The 25,625-nt window shown below is 40.1% G+C and overlaps 2 protein-coding genes across 2 annotated transcripts in view; both read left to right on the forward strand.

The window, feature by feature from the left end:
* The window catches only part of lamb4 (laminin, beta 4), a 41,212-nt gene extending 27,234 nt beyond the window's left edge, over positions 1-13,978 (forward strand). Inside the window, exons 24-34 of the mRNA XM_079268288.1 lie at positions 219-315; positions 395-767; positions 1,963-2,123; positions 3,304-3,506; positions 3,655-3,852; positions 6,140-6,284; positions 6,905-7,103; positions 8,384-8,519; positions 8,633-8,803; positions 12,087-12,240; positions 12,321-13,978. Coding sequence (XP_079124414.1) covers positions 219-315; positions 395-767; positions 1,963-2,123; positions 3,304-3,506; positions 3,655-3,852; positions 6,140-6,284; positions 6,905-7,103; positions 8,384-8,519; positions 8,633-8,803; positions 12,087-12,240; positions 12,321-12,460 — 1,977 coding nt within the window. The 3' untranslated portion in view covers positions 12,461-13,978. The remainder of the gene's footprint in view (positions 1-218; positions 316-394; positions 768-1,962; positions 2,124-3,303; positions 3,507-3,654; positions 3,853-6,139; positions 6,285-6,904; positions 7,104-8,383; positions 8,520-8,632; positions 8,804-12,086; positions 12,241-12,320) is intronic.
* Positions 13,979-19,423: 5,445 nt separating this feature from the next.
* Positions 19,424-25,625, forward strand: part of lamb1a (laminin, beta 1a) — a 31,106-nt gene continuing 24,904 nt past the window's right edge. Inside the window, exons 1-4 of the mRNA XM_079279431.1 lie at positions 19,424-19,594; positions 20,702-20,901; positions 24,437-24,575; positions 25,056-25,129. Coding sequence (XP_079135557.1) covers positions 19,564-19,594; positions 20,702-20,901; positions 24,437-24,575; positions 25,056-25,129 — 444 coding nt within the window. The 5' untranslated portion in view covers positions 19,424-19,563. The remainder of the gene's footprint in view (positions 19,595-20,701; positions 20,902-24,436; positions 24,576-25,055; positions 25,130-25,625) is intronic.

A 25,625-nucleotide genomic window follows, 5' to 3' on the forward strand; every position in this document is an offset into this window, starting at 1 on the left:
TCAATGTTGTTTTACATTCATGTGAAACCTGTTGTAATGTGTAACTTGAAGGGATAAAACAACAGAATTTGATTAGCAGGTCAAGTTTATGGTGTTTCACAATACTAGACCGAAGAAAGACGTGAAACAGGACACATTATAAATCAAGACATAATTACTGACGGTGGATGAACGATTGATCAGAAAACATCCATTGAATGAAGTAGTGACATATTCAGGTGACGGGACAGTGTCCATGTCGTCCTGAGTTTGGAGGAAGACAGTGTGACGAATGTGGAGAAAATCATTTTGGGAATCCGGATCTACAGTGTATCTGTGAGTGAAAACATTTTCTTCACCTCTCTGTGACAGAACTCCAGCTTGTTTTGATTTTAATTAGTCATGTCTCTCTCAGCTTGTGACTGTAACGTTGAGGGAACGGAGCGGCCGTCATGTGACCCTGAAACCGGCGAGTGTATCTGTCGGGTCGGTGTCTCCGGTATATTCTGTGATGAGTGCGCCGCTGGCTACGACTCGGTGTTCCCGGCCTGCAACGAGTGCCATCCGTGCAACGCTCTCTGGGCCAGAGACGTGACCGATGTCCAGCGAGCCGCCCTGAGGATGAAAACCTTTATTCCGCGCCAAGGCAATGACAACATGTGGCCTGGCGACAGTCGCCGCCAGCAACAGATGCTGAAGATGCACTCCAAGTTGGACGGCCTCGCCAAACTGATGGGACTCTCCCCGCCAAAGCTGGAGAAGCTGGAGATACTGTGTGCAAAGATCGGGTAAATTCAGAAGTTATGAACTTAAAGTTTTATCGCCTCACAGCACCATCGGGATTGTGTAAATGAGTCTGCAAATAAAGCCAGTGACAGCTCTCATACGATCACTCCATAATCATCATGATCAGTAATAATCATGATGCCATAAGAAAACATGAGTAAATATATTGTGTTCACCCATCAAGCTTCCTTTTTGAAGCTTGATGGGTGAACCATGTAAAGATAGTGAATCAGCTGCTCACATTTACAAGTTGATTTGGGATTTATTAAAGGAAACGGCTCACTGGCAGACGTATGCAAGGTTTGATGAATGAGTCAAGTTATTTTCCCAAACATATGCAGATTCTCTGCTTGAGAAGGATCGATGAGTCGGCCCGAAGGATTTTAACTGGATTTCACTCAATGACCAAACAACTTTTCCTTTTCCTCCTTTTATTTTGGTAGGTTCAGCATAGTAGTTTGTTTAGTCACTAAGTCATTAAAGGTGAAAAACCTCTCGTCAGTCCTGCACAATCTTATCTTAGATCTTGATACGATGTCATCTCTGTCAGTACGGCGTTAACCCGATTCGACCTTATTTACTGCGACGCTGCGTTTCCCTGGGTGTCTGCTTATCTAGAGTTCCCGGCAGAGTGGTTCAGCCCTGTTTCTATTCTGAATAATCTGAATAATCTGATATTTCAGTACATTCATTACTTCACTAATTGCTTTACTTATCATTTTATTTTCAATCATCTTCATCTTTTTTTGTCTTTTATATTGCTTCTATCTACATAAAAGAAAAATCCTGTTTGACTTGAAAGTCCATTTCTTTCTTTGAACGTACGTAAACATTTAGTCCCTGAACTTGTGACTTTCTGCTGACACACTTGTTCTGTTTAAACCAGGTGTAAACGTCTATATGCACAAGAAGTCTTGAGAATAAAATCAATGAGGGGTTCATCTTCTTGGTTTGGGCATAATAAAATGAAACTCTTTTGTTTCATGACCAAAGTTTATGTTTGCTTTGAAACGTATTTCCTGTTCTGATGCTGTTCAATTTATAAAAACAAATGTCTTGTCCTCTTCTAATGTTAAATATGAAAACAAATAAATATTGTTTGCCTCCAGCAAGTTTAAAGTGAATCAACTTTCTCTTTTAGAGGATGTAAAAGGTTAAAGTCAATCATCAAACATTTTGAAACTTTCTTCCTCACAGGAAGCTGCAAGACGCTGTGGACCCGAATGTGATACTGATCGACCCGTCTCCTCTCCTCAACACTGAAATTGACGACATTCGTTTGGAGTTCAAGAAGCTGCTGAACAACGTGAAGGAGAAACTCATCGAGAATCCGGACGATGAAGATGAATACCTGGACGGTCAGTGATGTTGTTCTTGTTATATTTGAGCTCACTAAAAGCACAGATGGTCCTTTTCTGAGGGTTCACTTTATTGTGTTATAGATTACTATCTGACCCACAATCAGTGACTGTGGCCAGATCATAATTTATCCCGAACCTGACAGGGTATTTTAGACTGTTTATTATGGAGGCGATCAGGGTGGAAACAGATATCTTCTCCCCCGCTGTCCATAAGAAGGTTTAGGCTGACCAGCCACCGGAGGCCGGGTGCTTTTTGGGCAGGTTGCTGCTCTACAAGACTTAAACATGCTGAAAAAGCTCCTCTCCAGTAAAGGTGAGGCTGCCTGTGATTCCATCATCGCCTGGTTAAACATTAAAAACTCTGTTGGCCGTCATCTGGAGGAGCTTGTTCCCCAGCAAGCAACTGACATGCAACTGACAAGCAGGAGGAGATTCCTCCTGTTCCTCCTGGACAGAAGGGTTTTCAGAGCGAGAAGAAAAACTGCCATACCTTGATTAAGAAAGAGTTTTAGGTTGTAGTGGTTGGTTTGATGATAAATGCCCCCTTTACTTTCTGTTGGAATCCACAGACTCCTGAATCTAAGTCTGTTCTCTCATCTCTTCTGCTGTGCTTTGCTTTGATATCCTTGATTTTAAGTGATTTTAACAAACATGTCCTGTATGCTGCCCCCCAGGTTCCTCTTTCGCTTTTTGTAATTGTTAAACCTTATGATCAGTTGAGTCCCACTCACTTAAAGGGACACACCCTGGACATTGTTCTCTCCTCTGGTTTTACTGTTGAAAGTGTTAATCTCTGTGAAGCTAATTTATGTGTTTCTAACCAGAAAACTTTTATTTTGAAGACCCTCCTTCCACATCCTGCTCCTACAATATCTACCTTCTTCTCCTCTCCTCAACAATAACTCTGCTGACAGCTTTCATAAGGCCTTCGTTTTCTAAATAAACTCAACAATACATGTGAAGTTGTACTTAATTTCATACCTGCCTCGGCTAAATATCAAAATATAAAGGAAATGCAAACAAGCTGAGAGTAATGTAAAAAGGACAGTCTGGTGGTTTCATATGAAATTGTGAAAGACCCAACGTCCACATTTCACAGAACAGACTGTGCTGCTTTATGCACTTCTTCTTCTTTAGTTTATTTGTGAACGCCTTGTCTTCTCTGATCCTGTTTTAGAGCTGCTGGATGAAATCCAGAAGCTTCATGAAGCCTTCATGTTGGACGAGAAGAGAGTGAGAAACGGCAATAAAGCTCTGGAGGACTCGATGGACACGAGGCAGGAAGTCAAACATAAGCTGAACACGTGCAGCAGCAGAGGAGACATGGCGTCGCTGGAGAATAAGGTCCAACAGCTAAGCGTGGTCAATCTCAACCGAATGGTGAGTACTAACCTGCAGAGTCACATGACTCACACATCAACCAATCACAGGTGTGTATGAAGTTGCTGTGTGCAGCATCAGTTAATAATGATGACAGGTGAATGAGCCTCTTTGTGACCTTTCACCATTGTGTTGTGGTCTGATGCAGATCTGTGGAGGACCAGGTCTGGAGGACTGTTCAGGATGTGGTGGAGCTCTGTGTGAACTGGATTTGGGAAAAAGGAAATGTGGAGGTCCAAACTGTGATGGAGTCATTCCAGTCAGTCAGAAAGCTTCAGAGACAGCAGAGAGAGCGAAGCAGCAACTCATTACACTCTCATCCAGTCTACAGGAGTCCAAGAACAAGGCAGGTTTACACTGGGAGGACTGGTGCTGGAACTGGAACAGCTACAGGTCCAGTCCACGTCATAGGATTTTAAGAGGGTCCAGATGAACCAGCTTTTCATTTGAAGGATGTCTTTTACCAGAATTAATTAGTCCCAGTGACATTATAACAAGGGGTTCAATTTAACCAGACCTCAGAAGCAACTGTTCTTCAGCCTGGTTTTGAAACTAAGTGTTTACTAAATCAAGATCAACTAAACCTCACAAACCTATGCTAGAGCTTCATTTGGATATTCTGGAAATACTTGTTGTCATTGTTTTTATTATTGGTGTTTTTGTTGTTGATTTATTGTATTTTTGGTAGTTTGCTTGTTTGATTTTTGCTTTTTGTTCCCTTTTGCTTTGGATTGAGGCTAAAGCTGTCATGTTGAATTAATTTCAACTGCAGTGATAATGATTGGCTCAATAAAGCAAAATGCGGTATTATTGCCTTTATTATGGCACATTACTTAATTTATCCTGATTTTAGTGCTATATTAAAAATTATCTTTATTTATACTGAGATACGTAGGGTTAGGGTTAGTATTCATTTCCCCTCCATTGTGGTGGTTGTTCAGCACTTGTAGCCTACGTGTAGAATGCATCAGTTGGTATTTGTGGTATTTGTCCCCCCCTCCTCAATTGTGATCGGTCAGCTGGATAAAAAGTGACAGTGACAAGCATAGCGATTTACCCAAAACCAAACGTTATTCAACTTTCGGTCACCAGAAAAAGACACCAGCACAGAAAAGTTGCTCAGGACCTCATCACACTGCTGGGTCCTGTGGAGTGGCACACCGGGGTAGTGGTTTCCTTTTTTGAAAAGGGGGATCAGAGGGTCTGCTCCAACTATTAGGGTATCATACTGCTCAGGTTAAGTCTATTCGAGGGTGATGGAAAGGAGGCTCCGATCGATTTTCAAACCTCAGATCCAGAAGAAGCAATGCTGATCCCTTCCTGGCCGTGGAACAGTGGACCATCTCTTTAGCCTTGCAGGTCTGTTGGAGGGGTCATGGGAGTTTGCCCACCCAGTCCACATGTGGTTTTTTTGGACTTGGAGAAGACTTACGACCGTGTCCCACAGGGAGTACTGTGGGACAGTACTGCAGGAATATGGGCTTCAATGTCATTGCTACAAGCCATCCGGTCTTTGTACAACCAAAAAGAGATACTATATCATATACTCTGCACAATGTCAAACACGTTTTTCAGAGGGTGTTGGCCCCCAACTTTCATGTCTTTCTGTTCGTTGATGAACAGGATCTCAAGGCATATACCCAAAGGAAGGAAAGTGTCAGACTTGCATCTCTGCTTTTTGCAGATGATATGTTTCTCTGGTTGGGATGTCTTAGGAAGAGGCCTTAGGTTACGAGTATGGGGCCCTGGTTCTCTGCAGGAAAATGGTGGATTGCTCACCCTAGGCTTGGAGTGAGTACTTGCCACAAGCAAAATAGCTCAAGTATCTTGTGATCTTGTTCACAAGTGAGGATAAAATGGAATGTGAGACCGACAGGCTGTTTGGTGCTTTGTACACACTGATGAAGACGTTGTACTGGACCATTGTGGTGAAGAGGGAGCTGAGCTGGAAAGAATGAGGTTGGGGGTACAAGCATCCACAATGAGCTTCCTTTGTAGGGTGTCTGGGCCGAGCCTTAGAGATGTGGTGAGAAGCATAGACATCTGGAGGGACCTTGGAGTACAGCCGCTTCTCCTTTGGGTCGGAAGGGATCAGCTGAGGTGGTTTAGGCATCTGATCAGGATCCTCTTGGACGCCTACCTTTAGAGGTTTTCTGGCCACGTCCAACTGGTAGAAAATCCCGGGCCAGTGGGTGAACCGAAAGAACCAAAGAGTCCTTCAGGAGTCAGTTGGTAAGTGGCAGGTATATGACACTTCCCGGGTTACTTAAAAAACCCAGTTGATTATGACTCAGAGCGTAGAGCAGGTCACCTTTAACCACAGGGTTGGTAGTTTGATCCCCTGTTCCTACTGTTCACATGTCATGTCCATCAGCAAGACAATGAACACCAAGTTGCTCCCCGGGCTCTTTACAGCAGCCCACTGCTCCTAATGCTTAGGATAGTTAATTGCTCAGGGCACATTTCATATATGTACCTGTATGTACTGTATATGACAGTTTAAAAACAATTTAAGTCTACTCATTATTTCAATCTACTGAGATACAAGGTGACACTGAGCCACACTATCAGATTGTTGGTCACGTTACTGCTTCACTGTTAAATAAATCTTTTAACTCTTTATTTTGTGTCAGATCAATGATGCCAAATGGCAAGCTCAGGACACCAAAGACCAGGCGAAAGACCTTCAGGACCGGATCAACAAAAACATGGACTCCCTCAAGAGAGAGAAAAATAAAACCAAGGAGCTCATCCAGCAAGTCAAAAACTACCTCATAGGTCAGTGTTAAGGTGAAACTGCAGGAACCTGGTCCTCACCTGGAGGACTATGGTTCAGCCCTTTGACCAGTTTACAGATGAGAGACTGTATTATTGACCTCAAAGTCATATATCAGAGCTTTAAGAAAAATCTCAGTGGTAATGATGGCTTGAAAGATAATTTTGTGTCTGAAAGTGAATATATTAACTCCGTGACAAACAGAATTATTCCTTATTGTTAAAGCATTAGCAGCCTCATTTACTCAACTAGAGGAGAGTAAGTGACTGTGATAAAAGAAAAAACGGCAGCAGATTTGAACTGTTTCCTTTAAAACACAAAAAAAGTGATGTATCTTTCTCCAGTAACCTTTACCTTTCACATGTTGGATGTATGTTTTGTTGAAGCGTCGTTCAGAAAGTTCACAACACAACCAGACTCTTTTTATTTCAAGTGACTCCACTCACCCTGGACAGTGTTATTGTCATCACAAATGAGTGCTCCCTCATACACTGCTCACAAGAAAACATGGATAAAACACTACAAACCTTATAACAGGTTAATGCACCGGATGATATGATATGTAACAAAGTTCATATATAAAGATACTAAAACATAAGTAATCAGGTTTCCTCCCTAGCAGATGAGAGGGTTCCTCCAGAGGACATCGAGAAAATGGCCCAAGCTGTTCTGGATATCCAGCTGCCACAATCACCAGATCAGATCAGATCAATGATCAATGACATCAATGATCTGCTGTCCAACGCAACCAAATCCCCCAAGAACCTGGAGGAGCACACCAAGACTGCCCAGACTCTGCTGCAGAAAGCTGAGGAAGTCAAGTCAGTGTCTGAAAGCATGAAATTAGTATTAGCTAAAGATCTAAACATCTGTTGACTCTGTGAAAAAGGGATCTTATTATCTAACGAAACTAGAAACTGTTTCTAAAATACTAAACTTTACTAAAACACAACATTTTAACAAAAAAAAACAGAACTTTAACCAAAACACCATTGACGCAAAACTTAAGCTAAAACACAAAACTATTACCAAAACACAAAACTTTAACTAAAACCTAGAACTTTTACCAAAACACCACCTTTAACCAAAACAAAAAACTTTAACATTGACGCAAAACTTAAGCTAAAACACAAAACTTTAACTAAAACCCAGTACTTAAACTAAAACACAACTTTAACCAAAACAACAAACTAGTGCTGCATTCGACACCATTGACAATTTCATTCTAATACAGAGACTGGAACATTTATAGGTCACCAAAGGAGCCGCACTAAGCTGGTTTAAAGCTACAGTTGGTCATTTTGATAAAAATATTTTTTGTCATATTTGCTCAAGCTGTCACTGTATTCCGACAATAATTCAGTAAGTAGAGATGGATAACCTGTGAATGAAATCTGTGTCCGCTGCCTCCTTTTAGTGCTGCTATTGGTATTTGCAAGATTCCAGCCGAAGAAAACCTATTTTAGTGAACAGTAATGACAATGTTCATAACCCAGCCGACATGTTGAAAAATCACTATGCACCAACCGGAGCAAACTTTCTAATTTTATAGTTTTAAGTTAACCACCAAAAGATTGAACTTTCATAAAAACGTGAAATTTAAAAAAATACAAAACGTCAACATGAAACTCCGACTAAAAGTCGAAAACTTTAAAATAAACCTTAACTTTTGCCAAACACAAAACTCTCATTAAAAAATAAAAACTTCAGCTAAAACACAAACTTTTAAAAGAAGAAATCACTGTCAGCTCTCTGAAAACACATAACTATAAAATCATTGCACAGGCTTACTGCCATCCTACGACATCCACGGATGCTGTAAGTTCTTTTCTTTTTCGAGAGAATTTGATTTATTGATTGCTGTTGGGATGTAAAGATAATTTCAACTAATATAACACATGATCCTAAAAAAAGTGCCTAAGTCTTAACTCTGGGAAAACATGAAACATCTGTTAACTTTCAGTTCACTGGAGAATGAACCCTAATGGTTTGTTTTGACCTCCTGGCTTATCGATTAGTGGCTGAATGAGTGACCTCACCAATCTGATATCTGACCACAGATGTATTTTGAAGTTGTCTTGTTATTGTTTTTTATGTTGAGGGAGTGGACAAAGAACATTGATGTGACAGAGATCAGCAGAGATATGTATGAAGCAGAGAAAGCTCAGAACAAAGCCAATGACGACCTGGACACAGACAGCCAAGACAGAGACGTGGCCAAAGACCGAATCCAAGACGTAACGATCAATAACAATAAAAAACAATATTTAAAATGTCTCAAACATCTTTCACTTGAGTTCGGCCCTGCCTGATGTATTTCAATACGTTTTTTATTTAATTATTTTTTTAGATGACAGACAAACTAGATGACATCGAGACAAAGCTGATGAATCGTCGACCTGAAGATCTGCAGAACGAGATCGAAGCACTGAAGAGGAAGACTGAACAGAACCGAGAGATGGCCAGAGAGGCCAAGGAGGCTGCAGACTCTGCTTTAAACCAGACGACTGACACAAAACTAGTAAGACTACTGACACAGAAGCAGCCCAACTACTGACACATAATCAGTAAGACTACTGACACAGATGCAGTAAGACTACTGACACAGAACCAGTAAGACTACTGACACAGAAACATTAAGACTACTGAAACATAATCAGTCAGACTGCTGACACAGATGCAGTAAGACTACTGAAACATAATCAGTCAGACAACTGACACAGATGCAGTAAGACTACTGACACATAAGCAGTAAGACTACTGACACAGAAGCAGTAAGACTACTGACACAGAAGCAGTAAGACCACTGACACAGAAGCAGTAAGACTACTGACACAGAAGCAGTAAGACTACTGACACAGAAACAGTAAGACTACTGACACAGAAGCAGTAAGACCACTGACACAGAAGCAGTAAGACTACTGACACAGAAACAGTAAGACTACTGACACAGAAGCAGTAAGACCACTGACACAGACGCAGTAAGACTACTGACACAGAAACAGTAAGACTACTGAAACATAATCAGTCAGACAACTGACACAGAAGCAGTAGGACTACTGAAACAATCAGACTACTGACACAGAAGCAGTCAGACTACTGACACATAATCAGTCAGACTACTGACACAGAAGCAGTCAGACTACTGACACAGAAACATTAAGACTCCTGAAACATAATCAGTAAGACTACTGACACAGAAACATTAAGACTCCTGAAACATAATCAGTAAGACTACTGAAACATAATCAGTCAGACTACTGACACAGAAACAGTAAGACTACTGACACAGAAACAGTAAGACTACTGGCACAGAAGCAGTAAGACTACTGACACAGAAGCAGTAAGACTACTGACACAGAAACAGTAAGACTGCTGAAACATAATCAGTCAGACTACTGATACAGAAGCAGTAACACTACTGACACAGAAACAGTAAGACTACTGTCACAGAAGCAGTAAGACTACTGAAACATAAGCAGTCAGACTACTGACACAGAAACAGTAAGACGACTGACACAGAAGCAGTAAGACTACTGACACAGAAACAGTAAGACTACTGACAGAAACATTAAGACTACTATCACAGAAGCAGTAAGACTACTGACACAGAAGCAGTAAGACGACTGACACAGAAGCAGTAAGACTACTGACACAGAAGCAGTAAGACGACTGACACATAATCAGTAAGACTACTGGCACAGAAGCAGTAAGACTACTGAAACATAAGCAGTCAGACTACTGACACAGAAACAGTAAGACGACTGACACAGAAGCAGTAAGACTACTGACACAGAAACAGTAAGACTACTGACAGAAACATTAAGACTACTATCACAGAAGCAGTAAGACTACTGACACAGAAGCAGTAAGACGACTGACACAGAAGCAGTAAGACTACTGACACAGAAGCAGTAAGACGACTGACACATAATCAGTAAGACTACTGGCACAGAAGCAGTAAGACTACTGAAACATAAGCAGTCAGACTACTGACACAGAAACAGTAAGACGACTGACACAGAAGCAGTAAGACGACTGACACATAATCAGTAAGACTACTGACACAGAAACAGTAAGACTACTGACACAGAAACAGTAAGACTACTATCACAGAAACAGTAAGACTACTGACACAGAAACAGTAAGACTACTGACACAGAAACAGTAAGACGACTGACACAGAAGCAGTAAGACTACTATCACAGAAACAGTAAGACTACTGACACAGAAACAGTAAGACTACTGACACAGAAGCAGTAAGACTACTGACACAGAAGCAGTAAGACGACTGACACATAATCAGTAAGACTACTGACACAGAAACAGTAAGACTACTGACACAGAAACAGTAAGACTACTGACACAGAAGCAGTAAGACTACTATCACAGAAGCAGTAAGACTACTGACACAGAAGCAGTAAGACTACTATCACAGAAACAGTAAGACTACTGGCACAGAAGCAGTAAGACTACTGACACAGAAGCAGTAAGACTACTGACACAGAAACAGTAAGACTGCTGAAACATAATCAGTCAGACTACTGATACAGAAGCAGTAACACTACTGACACAGAAACAGTAAGACTACTGTCACAGAAGCAGTAAGACTACTGAAACATAAGCAGTCAGACTACTGACACAGAAACAGTAAGACGACTGACACAGAAGCAGTAAGACTACTGACACAGAAACAGTAAGACTACTGACAGAAACATTAAGACTACTATCACAGAAGCAGTAAGACTACTGACACAGAAGCAGTAAGACGACTGACACAGAAGCAGTAAGACTACTGACACAGAAGCAGTAAGACGACTGACACATAATCAGTAAGACTACTGGCACAGAAGCAGTAAGACTACTGAAACATAAGCAGTCAGACTACTGACACAGAAACAGTAAGACGACTGACACAGAAGCAGTAAGACTACTGACACAGAAACAGTAAGACTACTGACAGAAACATTAAGACTACTATCACAGAAGCAGTAAGACTACTGACACAGAAGCAGTAAGACGACTGACACAGAAGCAGTAAGACTACTGACACAGAAGCAGTAAGACGACTGACACATAATCAGTAAGACTACTGGCACAGAAGCAGTAAGACTACTGAAACATAAGCAGTCAGACTACTGACACAGAAACAGTAAGACGACTGACACAGAAGCAGTAAGACGACTGACACATAATCAGTAAGACTACTGACACAGAAACAGTAAGACTACTGACACAGAAACAGTAAGACTACTATCACAGAAACAGTAAGACTACTGACACAGAAACAGTAAGACTACTGACACAGAAACAGTAAGACGACTGACACAGAAGCAGTAAGACTACTATCACAGAAACAGTAAGACTACTGACACAGAAACAGTAAGACTACTGACACAGAAGCAGTAAGACTACTGACACAGAAGCAGTAAGACGACTGACACATAATCAGTAAGACTACTGACACAGAAACAGTAAGACTACTGACACAGAAACAGTAAGACTACTGACACAGAAGCAGTAAGACTACTATCACAGAAGCAGTAAGACTACTGACACAGAAGCAGTAAGACTACTATCACAGAAGCAGTAAGACTACTGACACATAATCAGTCGGACTACTGACACAGTATACAGTACATACTGTTTGAGTTTGCAGTATGCAGCACAGATTGTGTATCTAGTATGCTTTATGCAGTATGCAGCACTGTTTGAGTGTGCAGTATGTCGTGTGCAGTAGAGATTGAGTATGTAGTACACTTTACGCAGTATGATTCTGATCACTACCTCTGTCTGTGTAACAGGAGCTGGATGATGTGATGAAGCTCTTTCAGCTTTTAAACCAGAAAAAGTCCAATCAGACGGTTGAAGATGAAGCTGGAGAACGACTGAGGAAGATGATGGAGGACGCCGAGAAGATAAAGGAACAGGTGGAGGACAAACTCCTACAGCTACGAGGTATTATTATTAGTTCACATTCATTGAACAGGAGTACTACTGTAGTATTCCAGTATCATAAATATACTGTGTGTTGTCAGATCTGGAGGAGAAGATCCAGAAGCTGATCAAGAATAAAGAGGACAAAGCAGCTGAAGTCTCCATGTTGTTAGAAACGGTGAATTCACTTCAAAAGGAGATCTCCAGACGAGCCGAGGGATACGCCAGCTGTACCTCATAAATACTACTGACTACTACATACTGTAGTACAGCACCCTACAAATATTACTGACTACTATATACTGTAGTACAGCACCCTACAAATACTACTGACTACTACATACTGTAGTACAGCACCCTACAAATATTACTGACTACTATATACTGTAGTACAGCACCCTACAAATACTACTGACTACTATATACTGTAGTACAGCACCCTACAAATACTACTGACTACTATATACTGTAGTACAGCACCCCACAAATACTACTGAGTACTATATAATATAATACAGCACCCCACAAATACTACTGACTACTATATACTGTAGTACAGCACCCTACAAATATTACTGACTACTATATACTGTAGTACAGCACCCTACAAATACTACTGACTACTATATACTGTAATACAGCACCCTACAAATATTACTGACTACTATATACTGTAGTACAGCACCCTACAAATACTACTGACTACTATATACTGTAGTACAGCACCCTACAAATACTACTGACTACTATATACTGTAGTACAGCACCCCACAAATACTACTGACTACTACATACTGTAATACAGCACCCCACAAATACTACTGACTACTATATACTGTAATACAGCACCCCACAAATACTACTGACTACTATATACTGTAGTACAGAACCCTACAAATACTACTGACTACTATATACTGTAGTACAGCACCCCACAAATACTACTGACTACTACATACTGTAGTACAGCACCCTACAAATACTACTGACTACTATATACTGTAGTACAGCACCCCACAAATACTACTGACTACTATATACTGTAATACAGCACCCCGCAAATACTACTGAGTACTATATACTGTAGTACAGCACCCCACAAATACTACTGAGTACTATATACTGTAGTACAGCACCCCACAAATACTACTGACTACTATATACTGTAATACAGCACCCCACAAATACTACTGACTACTATATACTGTAGTACAGCACCCTACAAATACTACTGACTACTATATACTGTAGTACAGCACCCCACAAATACTACTGAGTACTATATACTGTAATACAGCACCCTACAAATACTACTGACTACTATATACTGTAATACAGCACCCCACAAATACTACTGACTACTATATACTGTAGTACAGCACCCCACAAATACTACTGACTACTATATACTGTAATACAGCACCCCACAAATACTACTGACTACTATATACTGTAGTACAGCACCCTACAAATACTACTGACTACTATATACTGTAGTACAGCACCCCACAAATACTACTGACTACTATATACTGTAATACAGCACCCTACAAATACTACTGAGTACTATATAATATAATACAGCACCCTACAAATACTACTGACTACTATATACTGTAATACAGCACCCCACAAATACTACTGAGTACTATATAATATAATACAGCACCCCACAAATACTACTGACTACTATATAATGTAATACTACAAACCACCTGTCTTAAAATTTGTTTTGATTTAGTTTTACTGGAATTCAAAGTTGTGCAAATATTTGACATTTATTCAATAAAATATATTTTCTTTGTGAAAAAATGTTTTTTTTTATTTATTGTGTAATAAATCATTACTGTGACTGTTTAAATAATTTGAGTTTTTTATAATTTGACAATTTCATTTTTAAATGATACGTTTTTTAATTTTAAAAAGAATTTGTTCAAAGACTGGCTTAGAGGTAGAGCAGGTTGTCTTCCAATCAGAAGTGTGGATGATGCCATATGAAGACTTCTGAAGAAGGTTCCTCACTGAGTGAAATAACTTGAAGTATCTAAGTGTCATCCGTGATAAGACCTTTTGAATCCTCTAAATGCTGAGGAAAGGTGCTTCAATGCTTCCTTTCCTATCTCCTTTAGCATAGGAAACACTGGACCTTCCTTTACCAAAGTAAAGAATAACATGCCGACCCATAATTCCTTGCGACGGCAACATTTAAAGTGACGCAGCATTCGGCCGTCCATGAAAACAAACAATATGCTTATCTCACACAGGTTTAACAATTGTACTCATAGTCATAAAGTGATGGGATTCATGATGATTATTAATAGACAGTGACAATCATTTCATTTTATATGTATTTATTTACTTTGAACATGTAACAAATAAGTTTAAAAAAACTGAATAAGAAATGAACAGTAAATAAATAAAGCAAACTGTCAATGAACAAATTCTCGTTCTCAATAAAAAGAAGCATCATTACTGAAACAAAAACAAGCTCGGCCTATGATCGATTACTAAACTGCTGAAAATCGAAATATAACCAAACGGTTGAATCCACATAATTGCACAAAAGAAACGTTGATATTGAACAGTTTTATTGATGTTGAAATGAATAATCTCCTCCCCTCAACCAGTACCGATCTATCCTCAAATATAGGAACCATAGAAACAACTGTAAACCCTGATATATATTTAGATGTTTTTTCTCCCATTGACCTTGACAAATTGACTTCAACAATATCTACGTCTAAACCTTCATGTGATTCGGACTCTATGAACATATGTGTTAGTGTAACATGTGATTCTGACACTATGAACACATGTGATAGTGTAACATGTGATTCGGACACTATGAACACATGTGATAGTGTAACATGTGATTCGGACTCTGAACATATCTGAAAGTGTAACATGTGATTCTGACACTATGAACACATGTGATAATGTAACATGTGATTCTGACACTATGAACACATGTGATAGTGTAACATGTGATTCGGACACTATGAACACATGTGATAGTGTAACATGTGATTCGGACTCTGAACATATCTGAAAGTGTAACATGTGATTCTGACACTATGAACACATGTGATAATATAACATGTGATTCTGACACTATGAACACATGTGATAGTGTAACATGTGATTCTGACACTATGAACACATGTGATAGTGTAACATGTGATTCGGACTCTATGAACATATCTGAAAGTGTAACATGTGATTCTGACACTATGAACACATGTGATAATGTAACATGTGATTCTGACACTATGAACACATGTGATAGTGTAACATGTGATTCGGACTCTATGAACACGTGATAGTGTAACATGTGATTCTGACACTATGAACATATGTGACAGTGTAACATGTGATTCGGACTCGATGAACACATGTGATAATGTAACATGTGATTCTGACACTATGAACACATGTGATAGTGTAACATGTGATTCGGACACTATGAACACATGTGATAGTGTAACATGTGATTCTGACACTATGAACACATGTGATAGTGTAACATGTGATTCTGACTCTGAACACATGTGATAATGTAACATGTGATTCTGACACAATGAACACATGTGATAGTGTAACATGTGATTCTGACTCTGAACACATGTGATAATGTAACATGTGATTCTGACACAATGAACACATGTGATAGTGTAACATGTGATTCTGACACTATAAACACATGTGATAGTGTAACATGTGATTCTGACACTATGAACACATGTGATAATGTAACATGTGATTCTGACACAATGAACACATGTGATAGTGTAACATGTGATTCTGACACTATAAACACATGTGATTGTGTTACATGTGATTCTGACACTATGAACACATGTGATAATGTAACATGTGATTCTGACACAATGAACACATGTGATAGTGTAACATGTGATTCTGACACTATAAACACATGTGATTGTGTTACATGTGATTCTGACACTATGAACACATGTGATAATGTAACATGTGATTCTGACACTATGAACACATGTGATTGTGTTACATGTGATTCTGACACTATTAACATATGTGACAGTGTAATATTTGATTCTGACACTATGAACATATGTGATAGTGTAAGAGACGTTTCTTCTTTTTTTCCCCCTTTAAAAGTTTTTTTTTGGGGAGTGTTTCCTGTTCCGATGTGAGGGTTAAAGGTCAGAGGATGTGTACAGATTGTAAAGAACTCTGAGGAGAAATTGTGATTTTTGATTTTGAGCTGTATAAATATATTAAATTGAATCAGTATGGATGGGTTAAATGCAGAGGTCACACTTAATGTGTGTGTCATGTATAGATTACATTTCCTGTGTGTGTGTGTCTGTGTGTGGTTTGATGTGTGTTCATGCTGTTTCCATTCATTTGTTAATGTTTGTCATCAGACTGATCAGCTGCTCTCTAATTGTCTAAGAGCTCAGCTCTGCAGGCCACCACACGTTTACAATCATTACCCACAATGCAGCAGGGCATGCGATCCTGAATGAGTCTTCAGATGTTCAGGTGGGGGTCGGATTCCCCCGCGTCCTTCCCCCAAAATATACGCACACACACACACACGCACGCACACACCTACTCCTTTGTTGTTGCAGGTGAGGTTTAACTGTGGGGGAGGAGTGTGTGTGCGCGTGTGTGTGTGTGTGTTGGGGGAGGCTCAGGAATGTCTTTTGTCTGTAGAACCCTGAGGGGGGAGAAGATATTCGCCTCAGAACTGTAGAAGAAGAATCACTTAATCCATTTATATGTAAAATCTGCAGATATTTTTTATACAAATATAACATTTTAAAACCAACTGGCCAATGAAATAACTATTTAAAAAACTGTACCTTAATCAATACTATAATTTTGCATTCTGTGATTTAACTCTCATCAAATACAGGAAATAAACTGAGTAGGGACCAAACTGTTTTCATTCTCATTACATTTTTTACAGAACAGCACAGAGTTAATATGTGATAGTGTAACATGTGATTCTGTCACTATAAACATATGTGAGAGTGTTAGATTAGATTAGAAAATTGTATTAATCCCCAGTGGGGAAACTCATTTGCCACCAAAAACTCATACAGACAACAATGGACACAGTCCACAGTGCACAAAAGACAAAAACACATTACAAATAATAAACAACACCAGAAAATGTCATATAAAACATGATTGACTTCAGAAAGATTGCTAAATCTAAAAACCACATCTAAAGGTGTTCAAGTGTAACATGTGATTCTGACTCTATGAACACGTGATAATGTAACATGTGATTCTGACTTTATTGAGACCAAACTAAGAGACTGAGACCACGAAGACACTAGAACTTGTGTCCACATAATTTGGGCCATAAAGTGTTGATGAAGGAACAAGAGAGAGAGAGAGAGAGTTTGACAGTTTAGATAGATAGATAGACTTTATTTCAGACTCGGGGTCCATACAGACAGATACATAAAAAAACAGACACAAACAATAAAAGTACGGAGGCCTAGCAATGCCTTACAAAGAGACAGCTGTACCAATGTCGCCACAGCTGGACTGGTAGCGTGTGGTGCTAAACCTTATGTTGGTTAAAACAAGTATGATCCCATTTACAGAGTCATTCAGTCGACAGATGAATTTGTACATGAGATTTCTTAAAACTGTTTGGAAAGTGTTGACTCGTGCAGCCACAAACATTTCACCAGCACTACTCCATCTTTGTCTCTTTAACAGTATTCTCATGGCGTCATTGTACGCTACTTGAAGTCTCTGTAGACTCTTTATTCTGTAGTTTGACCACAAGTGTGCAGTAGAGTGGAGTACAATATGCTCTGAACAGAGACATCTTCACTCCATCTGTACACAGACCAGACTAACGTGAGACTCTTTGTTGTGCAGACATCATACCACATTGCCTGGAAATGTCGTTATCATCAGACATGTGTTCTGTTAAAAAATGACCAAGATATTTGACTTCACTACAGACACCAAGATTATTGTCAGACAATTTGAAGTCAGGGAAGTTTAGACATTTGTCCTCTTTAGTTCTACAGATCAGGACAGCACTCTTACTGGCGTTGTGTTTGATGTCATGTTCCACACCGTACACAGTACATATAGTGAGGAGCTGCTGAAGACCAGCGCTAGAAGGACTAAAGATCACCAGATCATCTGCAGACATGATGTGATTAACCAGAGTATTACCCATCATGCACCAGGATTACAGGCTTTCAATTGCATGACAGATCATCAATATACAGATTAAACAGAACTTGTCTGACACCATTGCTAACCCCAAATGGGGCTGACACACTTTTACCCCATTTTACTCTCATACTCTGGTGCGCATACCAGTAAGCCAGAATTCTCACTGTGTATGTGGGGACACCTCTTTGGCTCAGTTTAAAAAATAATTTACTGTGATTAACACGATCAAAAGCTTTGGAGGCATCAATGAAACACATAAGAAGTGATGAGTTTTGACCTCTGTATTTGTTTACAATGTCCTTTAAGGCATATATACACAAGTCAGTGCCATGTTTGGCTTTGAAGCCCAACTGGTTATCTGTGGAGGTGATGAAGTCCTGTATTCTGTCCAGCAGGATTCTTTCCAGGACTTTTGACAGGACGCTGGCCAAAGCAATGGGCCTGTAATTCTCTAGGCTACATACTTTACCAGCTTTGTTTTTAATGACTGGCACAAAGAGAACAGACAGCATTGAGTCTGGTAACAAGCCGTGAACCATGAAGCCAGTAAAACAAATAGCGAGGAGAGGAGCTAACCTCGGACTAGCATCTTTAAGGTGTTCAGCAGTAATATGGTCTAAGCCACTTGCTTTGCCTTCAGACAGTTTGTTGATAGCTTGGTGCACCTCATATGATGTAATTACCATTCACTCATTACTCTCAGAACTGTCCACTTTATGCAAATACAAAGTTTGATTATGATGTATAAAATATATACATAATAGAGAATATATTCATATCAAGCAGAATTTAGAGGACATCATATTCATACCACTACAATTGTATCTCTTATTGTATTTCAACATGGCATGTTACATCTCACTCAGTTTTATTTTGAAAGTCACCCCGGATATCTGGTCCTGAGGTGTCGTTACCGGTGGATATAAGGAGGCGGAGTCCTGAGAGGTCTGAGATGGTCTGAGAAGGTCTACAGGATTTAGGTCTGACGGTCCTGCGGGTTTAAAGTGTTCAAAAGTCCGGAGAGTTTAAGAGTCTGAAGAGTTTAGGAGGAGAGACTCGCAGGTTTCGATAGGTGCGGAGTTTTGTCCGGTTTCCAGGTTCTTGCAGTTCTTCTCGTGTCTCTTGAGGATCAGATCGGAGATCAGCAGCATGTTGGCGCTTCAGCTGTCGGTGTTGCTCGGTGAGTTCAACTGTTAAAAGTTTCGAGCCCGAAAGAGTTCAATGTTTTAATGTTTAAAGGCTTCAATATTTAAATACTGAAATATTTAAATGCTGAAATCAAATAATTGTAAAATGAATCGATGAACTAATAAACGTTAAAAGTTGAGAGAAAGTCTCGGAAAACAATCAGCCTTAACACTTTATAATTAATTTATAAGAAGAAATGTGTCATAAACTAACCAATAGAAATGAAAAATCGATCAAAGTTTGTGTCATCAGATTAGTTTAAATTAAATGTTTCATCAGAGAGATCTGATCAGAGATCAGTCTGTTATCTTTACTAAAGAAACATCAGCATAGAATACAAAGTAACTGATCAGAGATCAGTCTGTTATCTTTACTAAAGAAACATCAGCATAGAATACAAAGTAACACAAATACAAAGTGTCCGTAAGCGACTCTACGTAACTGATGACGTCACTGAGCGACACAGGAAGAATGAACAGACGACCCCCATGACTAAGGCTACTTGTCTTCCCTGAATATGAATGTTTATTATCATTATGATTATTATTATTATTATTATTATTATTATTGATCATTATTATTATCATTATTGATGATTATTAATATTCCATGTTAAAGAACAGAAGTGATTAAACTGGACTTCATTAGTTCCTCATCGTCAATACTTATTATATTAAACATATGCAAACTTTAATTTGGTCTCTTCATTGATGTTAAACAGCCAATCGGAAAGCTTTGAACGTGTGTGTGTGGGGGGGGGGGGGCACATTTTAAGATATCTTATATTATATTCAGGGATATTATATTAAGATATCTTATCTTGTATTACGGTATCTTATCTGATATTAAATCACCGCCTAATAAAGGGCAGCTTTTCTACAGGTCAGAGGAGAAAATAATCTTCAGATAATGGAGCCTGACTGCAGCTTCATGTTATCATCAGTAGTGTGTTTGTATTAATGTTGAGGTATCTGTTTAAATTGTTTCTGTTAGTCTGACTAATAAAATCATCAATTCAAAAATAAAGACATTTTCTGGCCCATGAATCTCGCCATATGCATTTATGCAAAAAGACATTCATAAGAGCCTCTGCTCTCAGTTCTGCAGGTGTTTATCTACGCTCAGGATGGGGGGGACCAGTATGATCTCAGCCTCCCGGAGTTCAGTGACGTGTGCACAGAGGGCAGCTGTTACCCAGCAACAGGAGACCTTCTGATTGGCCGAGCCCACCAACTGTCATCCACTTCCACCTGTGGAATGAACCAACCTGAACCATTCTGCATCGTCAGCCACCTGCAGGTAAACAACACCTGAACAACATAACATACAGGTAAACAGCTCCTGAACAACACCACCTACAGATAAACAGCACCTGAACATCACCACCACCTACAGGTAAACGGCACCTGAACAACACCACCACATACAGGTAAACAACACCACCACATACAGGTCAACAACATCCTGAACAACACCACCACATACAGGTAAACAACACCTGAACAACACAACATACAGGTAAACAACATCCTGAACAACACCACCACATACAGGTAAACAACACCCTGAACAACACCACCACATACAGGTAAACAACATCCTGAACAACACCACCACATACAGGTAAACAACACCTGAACAACACAACATACAGGTGAACAACACCCTGAACAACAACACCACCACATACAGGTAAACAACAACACAACATACAGGTAAACAACATCCTGAACAACACCACCACATGCAGGTAAACACCTGCACAACACAACATACAGGTAAACAACATCCTGAACAACACCACCACATGCAGATAAACAACACCTGAACAACACCACCACATACAGGTAAACAACAACACAACATACAGGTAAACAACATCCTGAACAACACCACCACATGCAGGTAAACAACACCTGAACAACACAACATACAGGTAAACAACACCCTGAACAACACCACCACATACAGGTAAACAACATCCTGAACAACAACACAACATACAGGTAAACAACATCCTGAACAACACCACCACATGCAGGTAAACAACACCTGAACAACACCACCACATGCAGGTAAACAACACCTGAACAACACCACCACATGCAGGTAAACAACACCTGAACAACACTACCACATACAGGTAAACAACAACACAACATACAGGTGAACAACATCCTGAACAACACCACCACATGCAGGTAAACAACACCTGAACAACACAACATACAGGTAAACAACACCCTGAACAACACCACATACAGGTAAACAACATCCTGAACAACAACACAACATACAGGTAAACAACACCTGAACACCACCACATACAGGTAAACAACACCCTGAACAACACCACCACATACAGGTAAACAACATCCTGAACAACACCACCACATACAGGTAAACAACATCCTGAACAACACCACCACATACAGGTAAACAACACCTGAACAACACAACATACAGGTGAACAACACCCTGAACAACAACACCACCACATACAGGTAAACAACAACACAACATACAGGTAAACAACATCCTGAACAACACCACCACATGCAGGTAAACACCTGCACAACACAACATACAGGTAAACAACATCCTGAACAACACCACCACATGCAGATAAACAACACCTGAACAACACCACCACATACAGGTAAACAACAACACAACATACAGGTAAACAACATCCTGAACAACACCACCACATGCAGGTAAACAACACCTGAACACCACCACATACAGGTAAACAACACCCTGAACAACACCACCACATACAGGTAAACAACACCCTGAACAACACCACCACATACAGGTAAACAACATCCTGAACAACAACACAACATACAGGTAAACAACACCCTGAACAACACCACCACATACAGGTAAACAACACCCTGAACAACACCACCACATACAGGTAAACAACACCTGAACACCACCACATACAGGTAAACAACACCCTGAACAACACCACCACATACAGGTAAACAACACCTGAACAACACCACCACATACAGGTAAACAACATCCTGAACAACACCACCACATGCAGGTAAACAACACCTGAACAACACAACATACAGGTAAACAACACCCTGAACAACACCACCACATACAGGTAAACAACACCTGAACAACACCACCACATACAGGTAAACAACACCTGAACACTACCACATGCAGGTAAACAACATCCTGAACAACACCACCACATACAGGTAAACAACACAACATACAGGTAAACAACACCCTGAACAACACTACATACAGGTAAACAGCTCCTGAACAACACCACCTACAGGTAAACAACACCTGAACAACACAACATACAGGTAAACAGCTCCTGAACAACATTACATACAGGTAAACAACACCGCCACATACAGGTAAACACCCGAACAACTCCGCCACGTACAGGTTAACAACGTACAGGTAAACAACACCACCACATACAGGTGAACAACTCCACCACGTACAGGTAAACAACACCTGAACACCACCACCACATACAGGTAAACAACACCTGAACAACACCACATACAGGTAAACAACACAACATACAGGTCATGTTGCACCAAACTGCACCATTTAAAAAAGAAAACTTGACACCAGTAGAAAACTGTAGTCAAATAGTTTTCTCACCAGTATTAATGGGAGAGCCACTGCAGGGATCTGCTGATTAGAAAATAATCTGCACTCGGATCCAACAGAACCAAGACACACTTTCTCACGACCTAAATGAACCCTCAACGGATCATTGGAGACTTTCAACACACACACACACACAGAGACACACACACAGTGACTAACCCCTGTCGTGTTTTTGTCTCTTCTTAACTCTGATTGGACGGCCACTGTGTTTAGTTAAAGTGTGTGTGTGTGTGTGTGTGTTATAGTCTGCTGTGTTTCCTGTGTAAATGACCTCCCTATAAGGAAACTCTGAGCTCTGACAGCAGACAGATGTTTGTCCAGATGTTTCTGTGGAGAACACAGACAGCTTCAAACTGAAAGATCGAGTAAACTGAGCGTGCTCAGTATGAAGCCGTTGCTTTAGATCGAATCAGATTTAAATTGTGTTTGTTTTTGAGTGAAGGACTCAAACGTCTATCGACCACAGAGCTTCCTGTTCCAGTGAAACCATCAGCACACTGGTTTCATCTGTTGTAACAAACTAATTTCCCCTTGCGGGATGAATACATCTGTCTGTCTATCTCTGATAAGTCGATCACAGTTCAGACTGAACTCATGATAACATTGATTCAGTTACACTGCTGTGCTCATGAAACACGGCAGCTAAAGCAGCTTTCTGTCTGCAGCACTGAGATCAGCCTCTGTGTCTGTTATCACGTTCCTAAAACATTACATTTTATAAAAAAATACATAAGTAAAACCTAACATAATAATTGTATTCCTACAGGGCCTGAAGCCTAATAATAGCTTCATGCAAATGTAGTGAGTGACGCACTGCATGTCTGACAATGTTTTTCTTTAGAGATGAAATCAATGTTGAAAAAATTAGTTTCAAACAGGAAATTTATTTTCCAAAAGCAGAAAATCTGTAGTCAGCTTTCCTCTTATCTCCAGTGACCGAGACCACAGAGGAATCTGAGGAATTCACCTCATTATTAACCTCCCCCGCCTGTCTCCCTCTCACTCTCTTTGTCTCACTTCAATACGCTTGTGTTGTTAAAGCATAGGAGCATAAGAAAGAATAAATACATCTGTTAATAATAATTCAAGTAAATAATGACACCATTGAAGATAAACAAATACTGAACATGGCCCTCAGTGATAATATGTATCTGTCTGCTTGTCTTTCATGAACCAGGAGCAGAAGAAGTGTTTCTTGTGTGACTCTTCGACGCCGTACGACAAGTTGAGCAGTCCGACCAGCGGTCATCGCGTCGAGAACGTCGTCACCACGTTTGCTCCCAACAGACTGAAAACCTGGTGGCAGTCTGAGAACGGTCAGAGGTCACAGTCATGTAACGGGGTCGACCTCCATCTGATTTACTGATTACAGATCAGAGGATGTAAACTTTATTAAACATCGGGTCAAAAACAAATCGCCTCTTTTTAGTCCAGAAAGTTGAAGAACCTCCAGGCTAACGTTGACCTGTGTCGCTCCGCTGGTCCAAACATCTTTGACTTCCATTTTACGCTCAGTCTCAGGTAACGCGTATAAGTTATGTATTGATAGGGAGGATGTGCTTAGATTTGTAGATCAGCTTGATCAATACTATTCTATTACTCTGCTTATTATGGTCACATTGGGCCTGCTCAAGGAAATCAGATGGCTGCACCTGGATTGGTCTGTTTATGTCTCCCGTGTATATTGACGTAGAGCGTGTTATTGATCAGTGTACTAATGTTCTGCTGTGTCGGTATACTTGGATAGATTATTGATTATCTATTTGTGTAACGGTATGTTGTTGTGCTGTCTGCAGGTCTGGAGAACGTCACTATACAGCTGAATCTGGAGGCCGAGTTTCACTTCACACATCTCATTATGACGTTCAAGGTAAGCTCTATACAGATACACACAGCAGGGGATTCTGGGTAATCAAAGATCAGTTTACTGCTCAATGTTCATACTTTTATCCGTAAAGTTGTTTAAACTCTACACCTTATGTCTCCAAAGCTACTGAAGACGTTAAAGGATGCGGTTTTCCTGAACTCTAAACTCAGCATCTCACATCACTGACACACATTAAACACACCAGATTTGGTTTAGTAACGGGTCTGACAGTAAGCTGGTTACTGCTTACCTTGCACGGTAGCTCAAGTTCTGCTATGTCAAGAGATCACACCAGAATTACGGGATCACACAAAATCCATCTTGTCAGACTTTTTGCAATGTGTTTGTGTTTGGTAAGCCAGAGCATGGACCAATCATCATCCAGCAAGGAGCTACTGACAGTTCCGGATGTGGCTTAGCTGTATGGGAGAAAACACAGTGAGGCCACTGACTCTGGATGAGATTAGCATAGATGCTAGAATAGCTTCAGTTGTATGAC

The sequence above is a fragment of the Melanostigma gelatinosum genome (genome assembly GCF_949748355.1).
Source record: "Melanostigma gelatinosum genome assembly, chromosome: 1".
Lineage (NCBI taxonomy): Eukaryota > Metazoa > Chordata > Actinopteri > Perciformes > Zoarcidae > Melanostigma > Melanostigma gelatinosum.